The 13,374-nt window shown below is 35.2% G+C and overlaps 1 protein-coding gene across 1 annotated transcript; it reads left to right on the forward strand.

The window, feature by feature from the left end:
* The first annotated feature begins 1,941 nt into the window (after positions 1-1,941).
* On the forward strand, positions 1,942-12,917 carry LOC136839841 (uncharacterized). Its single transcript, XM_067106171.1, has 2 exons — positions 1,942-2,006; positions 12,542-12,917. Exons 1-2 carry the CDS (start codon positions 1,942-1,944, stop codon positions 12,915-12,917), a joined length of 441 nt encoding a protein of 146 aa, XP_066962272.1.
* Positions 12,918-13,374: the final 457 nt, after the last annotated feature.

Raw genomic sequence — 13,374 nt, forward strand, 5'->3', positions numbered from 1 at the left:
ATATATATATATATATATATATATATATATATATATATATATATATATATATATATATATATATATATATATATATATATATATATATATATATATATATATATATATATATATATATATATATATATATATATATATATATATATATATATACTGTATATATATGTATTATATATATATATATATATATATATATATATATATATATATATATATATATAATTATATATATACATATATATATATATATACTTCTTTTGTCTTTTATTTCTCTCTACAGGATAGGAAGTAAAGATCCCATCTCCCTCTCTCTCTCTCTCTCTCTGTTTGCAGAGTGATTGGTAAGATCTTTATTTTTTTTCCTCTCCTCTAGATCTCATCTGAACTACTCCAACCTTTCCACACACACACACCCCCTCCCCCTCCCTTTTCCCCTTCCCCTGGGCCCTCCACTACCCTACCCAAACCGCAAAGGCCAGAGGAAGACAGTCAGCTGGCCTGGGAGCAATACAGCAGCAGTAGCAGAAGAGAGTAACAGCAGGAGGCTGCACAAATAAGCAGATCCCCTTTGACGATGAATCCCGGTCACCAGCCCTTTACTCCACCCTCCCCTCCAGTTGCCTTGGAACAGAATGATGTGTTTCGTCGGTTTTGTTTTTTTCCTCAATCCGTTGAAATGATCAAGATTTTCCTTATGTTTTCTTCCTTCGAAAATAAAGATTAGTTTTCAAATCTTATTTTGGTTTTTCTTTGAATGATACAGAATTTCGTGTTTTCTTCCTTCGAAAATAATGATTAGTTTTCTCTATTTTTTTTTTTTAATGGTAAAGAATTGATGCTTTCTGCCCTCGAAAATAACATTTAGCTTTCTCTCATTTTATTTTCTTTTCTTTGAATGGTAAAGATTTGCTGTTTTCTTCCTTCTAAAATAATTATTAGTTTTCTCTAATTTTATTTTTCTAATAGTAAAAATTTGCTGTTTTCTTCCTTCGAAAGTAATGATTAGTTCCTTTTAATTTTATTTTTTTTTAATGGTAAAGATTTTGCTGTTTTCTTCCGTCGAAAGTAATGATTAGTTTCTTTTAATTTTGTTTTTCTTTAAATGATAAAGAATTTCATGCTTTCGTCCTTACCAAAAGGTTATTTTTGCTTGACCATTTAAATTCATTCTTTTGATTATTAAGATGCAATATTTTACAAGAAACAACGATTTCTGTATAGTTTCAATCTATTGTTTTTATTACTGGGCGTGTTTCACACCAAAAGGTGATTATATTACTTCAGTTTTATTTTATTTCTTCTTTGGAGTCCTTGAGACGTAATATTCAGAACAATTTTTTTCTACTTTAGCTCTTAATGTGTGTGTGTGTGTTTGTTTGTTTGTTTTGGAGGTAACTGAAGCTGGAAATTTGAAATTCGTCTTCATTGTTTATTCAATAAAAAATTTAATAAAATATATTGTTCTCCTGACAGTCGCCTTACAGTTAGGACATTCTAAAAAATAAAGAAAAACATTAAGATTTTTAGTTAGTTTTTTTTTTTTTCCCACATTTATTAAAATATTCAAATAAGATATTTGACTCGTTATTTTCTGTTATCAATGAAATTTGATGCAGTGGGAATAATGTCTTCCCCATATCACGGAAAATGATTTGCAACCAAATTTTGCAAGATTTTTCCATGCATTTTTAATTCCATACGTTATATAAGTTTGCGGTTGCTAATATGTTAATTGACTCATTGTCAGTTTATGATAGGCCCTGAAAATCCCTCTTATCTTATTAATGTAACAATTTAGAACCCACAGAACAAATAGTATTGAACTATTTACAGCCTTACCAATGTATTTTCTACTTATGGTAAAATTCATTACAATATTTATGTGTTATTCTGAAAGCTATTAATGAGAGAAACGAATACAGTGCATTTTGTAACGGTATCATGGCAAATCTCGAAGACGAAGGATTTTTGGAGCAAAATCCCCCTACAACACCTTCCTCCTTCAGGTACTCCTGCTACCTACTTTACGTAAGACTCCCTCAGGACCTGGCCTTAAAATCTGACATCTCTGTCATTTAACGGCGGCTTTTCCTTTCTGCTACGCCTTTGAAGTGTTTCCGCCCTTTTATTTGTCACTATTTTTCACAGTTTTCTGTCTGAGGAGACCTGCTTCCACCCACAGGTGTGAAGCGTTAATGACACCACATCACCGCCAGGTAAATATTACATCTTTTCTAAGGAACTTCCTGAAGTACTCACTTCCACAATTCCACACATCGGACTTATACCTGTACTTATCGCTCACCCCCCCCCCCCCGGCAAAAACCAAATGACGCCCCACCAAAGGACCACACGCATCCCCCAAGGAGGCCCCTCCCCCCTTCCTAAGCCCCGCGTCCCCGGAGGCCGTCCCTGACACCCCTACTGGGCGGCGCGTTTAGTCCCCTGCGGCTTACGCCCGCTTATCACATTAGATCGAGAGGCTCACCAGCTCCTGTCTTAGGCGCGCACTGTTCAAGGCTGGATTCATTTGTTATCGTAAATGGAATTCATTATTAAACCGCATATAAAGTTTCATAACCGGGGTGATTGTGTGGCCTTGTCTCAACAAAGGCACGACGTCCCGAGTGTTTTATTAAATGGGCATATGCGTGTGGGGCAGTCAGTGCCCGCCGAGATCGGCTTGGCAAATAATTAAGATTTTTTTATCGCCCAGGAACCTTTGGTCATTATAATGTTATGATATGGATTTGTAGGCTGTAACGAGTTTGGAGTTTTATTCAGAATATTTACGAGGGCGTTTGATAAACCTCTATAATTATTGATGTTTTCCACATAATCATTGTGTTTAAATAACTGATGAGTTCAGCAACTTATATTTCTCTTTTTTACTTTCTTTGAACCATGATCATATATGCAACCGAGGGCCGTCCCCTTCCGCCCCCCGCCCCCTCTTGTCTTCCCGGGAAGCTTAGAGGCCATATTCGGTGGACGAGACAGAACTAAAAGTTTCACAGCCCTTATTTAGGGAGGTTTGAATAACCGGATGTTTGAATAATTTCTACTGCGTCGAGTACCGAGTGACCATTAAAACGTTCTGCGTTTAACACTGGATTTTCCTTAATTAAAAATACCGTTTAATTCTCAAGAAAATTTTAATATACCAAAGTTACCGAGTTACTGTTCCCAAAAGGGTCATTTTTTTTTTTTTTGCCAAAATTATATTACTACAGAAATAACAAATATGAGACCTAATACGAGGAAGGCATCACAAAAGCTTCCGGTTCATGATTTTTGATAGCTTACAAAGAAGGGTAATATTTATATGAAAATATGTATAATACACAATACATACATACACACATACAGTATATATGAAAATATGTATGTATGTATGTATATAAACATATATATATATATATATATATATATATATATATATATATATATATATATATATATATATATATATATATATATATATATATATATATATATATATATATATATATATATACATAGCACATGTACATAAACACAAGTTCGCATGCACACACACATATGTGTGTGTGTTTTAGCGCATTAAGTTATACATGGCTATCTTAACAATTTCCAAATAAACACAAAAGTTACCACAAGGAAAAGAAACAAAGTGGCACAAAAAAAAAAAAAAACTCAAAGACCGATCTCCAATCCAAGATGTCGTAGCCGTCTTGGAACACTCATTCCTCACGTAAGTGTTTCTAATTTATAAATACATCGGCTCGAGTATGTGTGTGTGTGTGTGTGTGTGTGTGTGTGTGTGTGTGTGTGTGTGTGTGTGTGTGTGTGTGTGTGTGTGTGTGTGTGGGCTGCACTGGCGCAGACTTCTAAGGGACATTGGTGCTTACCTGAGTCAAGAAAAGGCCATGACTGGCAGGATTGGACTTGACAAGTGGTTGAGGCTCTCTCTCTCCCTCTGTCTCTCTCTCTTTCTCTCTCTGGTGGAAAAGATATTATCATACATTTTGCTTTATTGGAGTGGTTACCCCCTTCTAATTCTCTCTCTGTTGTGTGGAAATTTCTCTCTCTCTCTCTCTCTCTCTCTCTCTCTCTCTCTCTCTCTCTCTCTGGTAAAGGAGATATTATCATACATTTTGCTTTATAGGAGTGGTTACCCCCCTTCTAATTCTCTCTCTGTTGTGTGGAAATTTCTCTCTCTCTCTCTCTCTCTGGTAAAGGAGATATTATCATACATTTTGCTTTATAGGAGTGGTTGCCCCCTTCTAATTCTCTCTCTGTTGTGTGGAAATTTCTCTCTCTCTCTCTCTCTCTGGTAAAGGAGACATTATCATACATTTTGCTTTATAGGAGTGGTTACCCCTTCTAATTCTCTCTCTCTCTCTCTCTCTCTCATTATCATACATTTTCTTTATCTCTCTCTCTCTCTCTCTCTCTCTCTCTCTCTCTCTCGTAAAGAAGATTATCATACATTTTGTTTTATAAGGGTGGTTACCCCTCCTAATTCTCTTTCTCTTGTAGGGAAATCTCTCTCTCTCTCTCTCTCTCTCTCTCTCTCTCTCTCTCTCTCTCTCTCTCTCTCTCTCTCTTCTTTGGTAAAGGAGATACTATCATACATTTTGTTTTATAAGGGTGGTTACCCTCTCTTACCTCTCTCTGTGTGGTGGAGAATTTCTCTCTCTCTCTCTCTCTCTCTCTCTCTCTCTCTCTCTCTCTCTCGCTTGTTATCCTCACCTACAGATCTACATATATATATATATATATATATATATATATATATATATATATATATATATATATATATATATATATATATATATATATATATATATATATATATATATGTATAATATATATATAATTTTATATATACATATGTGTTGTATATATACATGTGTGTGTGTGTATATTCTGTGTGTGCGCGCATGAGTTTTTGAAACGAATAGCAAGCTAATCTTAATCCGATACATGAACTCGTCACACATACACACACACACACACAGTTTGGGTCAATACATTTTTAATGATATTATTTCAACAGCGTACAGGATTTCTGGAAACCGTCGTTTGTACATACATCCGACACAAACAAAGGATTAATACGGATTATACATGATCATTAATTTTGAAAATGAAGGCTCAGAACATTTTTTACCGACCATGAACTGCAAATCGCCATTGAATGATTATATTATTAATTGCAGATTGTGGACCATTAGTGAATGAGCAGTCATTATGAAATGTGATTTGATTAATTATATCTGATAATGAGACGGAATCTTCAATACATTTGCAAAAGGCATCGACCTCCTGAACTGGCAGAAGTGAATACAATGAAAGCACGCATTGCATAACTTAGTGAATGCAATGAAAGCACGAATTGCATAACAGTAAATACAATGAAAGCACGCACTGCATAACATATATCGAAATTGAAATGCATTAAGTCACTCTTATTTAGGCCTATTTATTTATTTTTAGAGGATTTATGTTTGCCTGATCAGTGATACTAAAGATGATAATGGCGCGGATGAAAACAATAAGCCACACAATAATAATAATAATAATAATAATAATAATAATAATAATAATAATAATAATAATAATAATAATAATAATAATTAATTCGTGTGTATTCATGCAATGTTCAGAAGACAGCGTGATTATTATTATTATTATTATTATTATTAATAATAATAATAATAATAATAATAATAATAATAATAATTTCTCGCTGTTACTTCCGTCTACATTTTGTACATATCTCCATAGAAAACGTTACCATTTATTTAGACTGAATTATAAATTTAACAATCGTCTGCACTCATTCAAATAACACCTCGGCAAACGTTTTCAGTCCAGCATCAAACAATAAAATTCAATCAAGCAAAACGCCAGAGTACCTCGCGACCCGCCATAACAAGTAAGCGCAGCTTAACATCTCCCCGAACCGGGAATTAGATTAGCCCAACGCAGCAGTCAAAACGAAAGAGAAATCGCTCCGAAACAGCACTTCTTCCATTAGCATCGGAGCCGTACTTACAGCAGCTGCCCAAATCGGGCGTTTGATGCCGCAGAGTTTTTCAAACTCTCGCTTTCCCCCGCCGTCGAATCGCCCACTACGACAAAGTTATGCACTTGTTTGCCAATGTAATTCAAGTTAATCACGGCCAAGGATTGTTTTACCCCGCTTGCATCGGATATTGCAGTCGGGGCAAATGGAAGTTTAACGCCGGCAAAGTTTGCGCGAAGAGAAATAAGATATCAGAGAGCTGTAGTTAAGATGTTTCTTTGATGCTCTGCCGAGATAGAATGTAGCTGTGCAGATGCTGTTTTGCAGCTTAAAGACAGCAGGAATGCTTGTTCGAGATAGGGAGTGCCAGCGGATTTCCTTTGTTGGCATTCAGTGGCTGGAAGGAATACTGTTTTCCTTCTCCTCTGGATGTTCACACAAACACGTACACGCGCGCACAGACAATATATATATATATATATATATATATATATATATATATATATATATATATATATATATATATATATATATATATATATATATATATATATATATATATATATGTGTGTGTGTGTGTGTGTGTGTGTGTGTGTGTATGTGTGTGTATGTATGTATGTATGTATATATATAAATATATATAGGCATATGCGTGCGCTTATGTGAGTATGGTGTGTGTGCGTGTGTATTTATGTGTGCATCTGAGTTGCTTAAATGTCTTTCAAGGTAATAACTACATATTTGGTAAAAGTAATTGCATGATAAGCGGATTGCCTTACGGCAGTTACCTGTCACGTAAAAAAAAATCACCCTATTATTCAAGTAATTTTGCAAATACAATGAAATTACGAGGTGTATTATTCAGCCTAACATTTATCGTTTAGGATTTTGTGTTATTCAAACATAAAGCACAGTAGGTGTTCTAACCCCAGGCGGTGCAATTCACAGGAAAAGAAATAATTATAATAATTAAATAAATTATCAATATGTAATTTTCATCTGTTCCAGAAAGCAATGCATCCGAAGACCTAACTGACACTGCATTAGACCTCAAGTTCCATTTACAGTGGGCCAAGTCATGTCCACTGTAAGCGGTAACGCCCCAGCCCCAACGAGTTGGTATAACTGAATATGAATGAATGTTATAATTTGGTGTTGCATATATTATGATAAAAAACTATAATTTTGTTTGTTTTTCAGGGTTGAGTATCACTGATAGGGGAAAATAAATTAATTTTCTGCTAGAGTAATAATATATCACAGACAGAAGAAAATATGAAAAATTTTCTCATAGAATAATATTTCCCATTACATGCATATGAATAAATTAAGAGGAATAGCTGGCATTCCAGTACTATATTACTGGTAGAAAACATACGCAGCATTTTCTGATTGGCTTTGAAGCACATTTCCTGTATAAAACATACGGATCATGTTCACATGACGCAGTCTAGCCTAATTATATTCTTCTTTAAAAGCGAATAGGTGCTACGTTTTATATTGGAATATTGGATATCTATACCGAAAAGTTATTAATCAGGTAACTTCCAAGAACTCCTTTCACCTGATGTTCGCGTTGAGAAAATGTCAGAAAAAGGGCTGATGATGGAAAATGAAAAAAAAGGACGTTGTTTGAAAATAATGTGAGAGTTTCTAATCGGGTATCTTCTGAGAATTACCACCTAATGATATTGGGTGAAATACCATATTTCTACGATCCGATGAAGAGATAAAATAAATGAGTATAAATGGTGATCAAGATGCCTTAATACCTTGACTCTTGCGATGCGAGTTCTCTCTCTCTCTCTCTCTCTCTCTCTCTCTCTCTCTCTCTCTCTCTCATTATGCCTGCTTTTCACTAAAAAATCTCTCCTCTTTCGGCCTTTCTACGAAAAGAAGCCTATTTCTAACAGCCACCCCCCTCTCTCTCTCTCATTATGCCTGCTTTTCACTAAAAAATATCTCCTCTTCCGGTTTTTCTACGAAAAGAAGCTTATTTCTAATCCTCTCTTTCTCTCTCTCTCTCTCTCTCTCTCTCTCTCTCTCTCTCTCTCTCTCTCTCTCTCTCTCATTATGCCTGCTTTTCACTAAAAAATCTCTCCTCCTTCGGCTTTTCTACGAAGATAAGCCTATTTCCAACGCCTCCCCCTCCCCAACCCCTCTCTCTCTCTCTCTCTCTCTCTCTCTCTCTCTCTCTCTCTCTCTCTCTCTCCTATTTCTAGATGTCCAAACCAACATCTTTTTAAGGTTGAGATGATTCCCCTTTGAGTAATGAAATGCCCACATTTGCCAGTTTACTGTTGTAGAAAAAGGATAAGCGGTTATTATAAATTCAAAAGGAAATATTTACCGAAACTGTGGTTTTTCTTTGAGCTGATCTCCACCATAGAAAGGATTCTATATCCTTATCTTTTTCTTTGGCTGTACTTGAATACTTTGATAACAGAACTACAGTATAATTTTTTCCTTATTTATAACAGCATTATAACTACTCTTCGGATAACAAAATAACCGTTTGTCAGCCAGTCACTGATAGATTTAATGCATGGGAATGAAAAACCTATGCTAGTTACTAAAGAAATTAAATTGATTCTTAGTATTCCTCAGGTATTAAAGATTTTTCAATTGACACTAACTTTTAGCTATTATTTTTTTTTTCATTTTCTACCCAAAAACCCAAAACTATGCTGGGGCTCGATTCCAGGACCCCATGGAATCTTTAATTTAAATACCTTCTGGGATGAATATATATATATATATATATATATATATATATATATATATATATATATATATATATATATATATATATATATATATATATATATGTGTATATATATATATGTATATATATATATATATATATATACTATATATATATATATAGAGATATATATAGAGAGAGAGAGAGAGAGAGAGAGAGAGAAATCAAAGATACTTCGCAAACGCACAATAACTCCTGCCCATAAATCTTCTTCTGTCGACGCAACAGGCACGGATCTCAAAGATGACTGATGGACGGAGATCTATGAAACAGGCAAAAAAAAAAAAAAAAAAAAAAAAAAACCTTTGCCTTCGAACTAAATCTATTTCAGATCACTTTTGGATGGGCGAACCCTTCCGATCTCATTTAAGTTTACTGTACATCCTTTTTGCAAGTTCTTTTGTTTGTCTCTTCCGCCCATTCATTCGTAAAGATGGGGTTGGAAAATGGAAAAAGCAAATTTATAGATTTTATATTAAAAACGTGAATAGAGTCATATAGCACTATAGAGCTTAACCCTCCTTAATTTCACATACACTGCATTGTTATAATTATTGTAACAGTGAAATCAATAAAATAATAAAAATGGGATGTTATAAAATAAAAAGTTTTAAACATTTGATAAAAGGAGAAATTTTTCTTGCAAAAACAATTTCATAAACACATTCAAAACAAGTAAAGTATTTTTCCTATCAAGAAATAAATACGGCTGAGGATAATACGCATAAAAAAGACAAAGGGAATACCAAGGAAATCTTAAGAAAATCGAAAAGTAAGGAGACAAAATTTCGTGAAGATAATGAAATAATGGAAAAAATTAAAGAAAACGTAAAGTAAAGATTAGAGGACAATAAGAAAAAGTTAAAGGAAAGAATGAAAAAGACAAAACATAAAAAGGCTAAGAGACAAGTTGATAAAAATTTGAAAATAAATGACAATATGAGAAATACGGAAATGAAAGAAAGGGGAAAAGGGTCAAACTTTGAAGAAATTAAAAAAAAAAAAAAAAATTCTGAGACAGGGCAAGAATAGAGGTTAACATGAAAAGAAAACAAAAATAAGACAAACAAAACAAAAGAAAAATTCAACAAGACAACCAAACGCAACAAATAAAAGAAACCAAAAAAGTAAACAAAATGTGAAACAAAGTAAAGAAGTGAAAACCAAAAATAGAACATCAACAATGTCCAAAACAAAGCTAAACGCCAAAGCAATGAAGAAAAGCGAAATAAAAGAAAGCGGAAAGAGGGAAAAGTCAAGAAAAATGGTAAAACAAAAGGGGCTAATGCTGAACACAAAATAACAGACAGGAGAGGAGGAGTTTTATCAGCTCTTTGCATTATGATAATGTGGAATGTTTAGCGAACGGTTGGAAGAAGTTAAAGGCAGCGAGTGGAGGTAATGGATTTTTGAGAAGAGAGAGAGAGAGAGAGAGAGAGAGAGAGAGAGAGAGAGAGAGAGAGAGAGAGAGAGAAGGAGTGGGGCCCGGTCTTACTGCTTGCACGCACGTATAATGCAGTCACAGAGAGACAGGGAGAGATTCTCGCTACATTCTCACTTCAAACGTACACACACACACACACACACACACACACACACACACACACACAGAGAGAGAGAGAGAGAGAGAGAGAGAGAGAGAGAGAGAGAGAGAGAGAGAGAGAGAGAGAATTCTCAGTCACTTTATACATGAAAGGTGCAGAGAGAGAGAGAGATTCTCAATCACTTTGCATAGTGAAGTGTAGAGAGAGAGAGAGAGATTTTCATTCCTTTACACACGAAACGCGTAGAGAGTGAAAGAGAGATTCTAAATTCAAACCCACATGAAAAATGTAGAGAGAGAGAGACTCTCACCACATACACATATGAAACATAAAGAGAGAGAGAGGGAGAGGTGGAAGAGTAGGGGTGGAGGCCTTTACTAGTGAGTCACGACCAAGTCCAAAAAGGCCCTCAAGACATTGAAGAATATAAAGGAGATTCGCTCAGGCAAGAGAGAGAGAGAGAGAGAGAGAGAGAGAGAGAGAGAGAGAGAGAGAGAGAGAGAGAGAGAGAGAGGAAAGGGATTTGTTAAGAAAAAATATGGAAGACCAAAGGGATAACGTTAAACGGAAATCACAAAAGGAAGAAGTGAGAAGCGATTGAGTTTTCGAACCTTTTGATAGATTATTACTGAAAGTAAATATAGTTAAATAAATATAAACATATTGTATATATATATACACCTATATATATACATATATATATATATATATATATATATATATATATATATATATATATATATATATATATATATATATATATATATATATATATATATATATATATATATATATATATATATATATATATATATACACACACATACACACACACACACACACACACACACACATATATATATATATATATATATATATATATATATATATATATATATATATAGCATGCTTGCTTCTATTCAAGTAATTCCTAAATATGACTACATATTACCTAGCTAAATGCATTAAAAGCTGGAGTCAAATCGACGCATAGTGGGACACTCAATGAATTTTATATGAATAACTCTCAAGAATACCTTTTAATGCAACTATTAGTGTTATATATAAAAATCTTTCGCTCAGGATCATAGCAGTAAAATCTGCTTAAGTAGAGAAACTTGTGAAGAGTAACGATACAAAAAAAAATAATAAATAAATAAATAATATGTATGAAAGGGCTTGCTCGGAATCACTGCGCTGTCAAGTAGTGACTATAACCCGTTGATGAAAGGAATACTTTTATAAGAAATGATATATTCACTCCAGGCCATATCTCCCCATGAAACATTTATGAATGCAAAAGTCCAACTGCAGATGAAAGGTTGATGAATTTTGTATTCTAACGAGAAAAATTGATGGTTTTCTCGTTAGATACTGCGTAAGAATGGTTTCACGTAATCTTATAAAAAAAATGTCGCTTTAGATATAGATGCAGCTTTCTTGGAATTTAATGTTCGTCCAGAAGTACTTAAAATATAAACTAGAATTATACGCATATCGAAGAAAACTGGAAGATATTCACATTTTAATTCAAGTCGTATCATAAACAGCGAGGCAGATTTATGAAGACTTTCGCTTATGGTTACCAGATACCTGCAATAAGACACTGGCAGGAAACGAACGTCGATGATAACATCACAGGTAAGACACCAATATAAAAATATAATAATAGTATTAATGATAAAGACAAAATCTTCTTTGGAGGTCTGAACAGCTGACCAGCACTATATCTACTTCGCTACAGAGGGAATAAATACTTTATTATAATAATATTGATTATGATAACAATTAATGAACACACAGTAACGTTTACATACCTGTAATGCTGTATTGGACAATGACACTAATAATGAAAGGAAACATTTTCACGTTCTCTTCACAGTTTTGACTCACCACTGAAAAAAAACAAAAACAATTTATTTTCCTGCCTGAAAATATGAAGTCAGATATCCTGGGATTAATGTTTATTGAATGTTTCCCACGTAATCAAATCATACATGCCGGGCTAGAGGATTACCGAAAAAAAAGCTCAGGAACAGATAAAAAAAGACATTCATTACAAATAAAACGTCCAATGACGTGCATTCACATCAGTCATTAGTCGGTCAACCAATGCCGGGATTATTTGTTGCAATTTTTTTAGCTAATGAGTAGAAAAACAATAGCTTGCTCTTACGCTTATGACCTTTGTTCATATACTACAGTCGATTCATTTTCCAGCCGGTACTCCCCGCCACCTACCCTCTGCCACCACCTCACCATCTACCCCCACATACCCCTACCCCACCTACCCCTAACCCCCACATACCACTACTCCCCACCTACCCCTACCCCCACATACCCCTACTCCCCACCTACCCCTACCCCCACATACCACTGCTCCCCACCTACCCATAGTCCCACATACCCCTACCCCCACCTCCCCTACTCTCCAACTACCCCTACCCCCACATACCACCACTCCCCACCTACCCCTACCCCACATACCACCACTCCCCACCTACCCCTATCCCCACATACCCCTACTCCCCACCTACCCCTACCCCCATATACCCCTACTCCCCACCTATCCCTATCCCCACTTCCCCCCGCGTAACACCCACCCACACCTATCCCCAACAAACCACCGCCTGCCCCTACTCCTCACCAACCCCACCTCCCCCGACCTCCCCTCTACCCACCCCCACCTACCCCCACCCACTTCATCCATCCCCAATCCCCACCCCGACAAAATAAATGGCGGAGTTTACTCTCATTACACCGGATAGAAAATACTGACTGAATGCGCTTATCAAGATTTGGCCTAAATTGCTGGTGGATATGAACTTTCACGGTATTCGACCGTCGATTGCAAATGACCTTTTTCATTCAGTGTACAATAGGTTAATCTTTGTGGGAGAATGACTGAAACCACGATCACTGATGAAGACTCTGTTACAAGCAAAATTGAATCGACAACGTTTCATTGGCTATGTTTTGGCGAATGCTAAATATATCCATCCGTTTATACATGAAAATGGTGGTTATGACATATGAGCAAAATTATTGTGAGT

This window comes from Macrobrachium rosenbergii, chromosome 6, assembly GCF_040412425.1.
Source record: "Macrobrachium rosenbergii isolate ZJJX-2024 chromosome 6, ASM4041242v1, whole genome shotgun sequence".
Taxonomy (NCBI): Eukaryota; Metazoa; Arthropoda; class Malacostraca; order Decapoda; family Palaemonidae; genus Macrobrachium; species Macrobrachium rosenbergii.

Bases quoted from the DNA above. Each gene is read 5' to 3' on its own strand.
- LOC136839841 (XM_067106171.1), top strand. From the start codon at position 1,942: ATGGCAAATCTCGAAGACGAAGGATTTTTGGAGCAAAATCCCCCTACA. The intron at 2,007-12,541 runs GTACTCCTGCTA...TTCATTTTCCAG, and splicing joins ACAACACCTTCCTCCTTCAG to CCGGTACTCCCCGCCACCTA.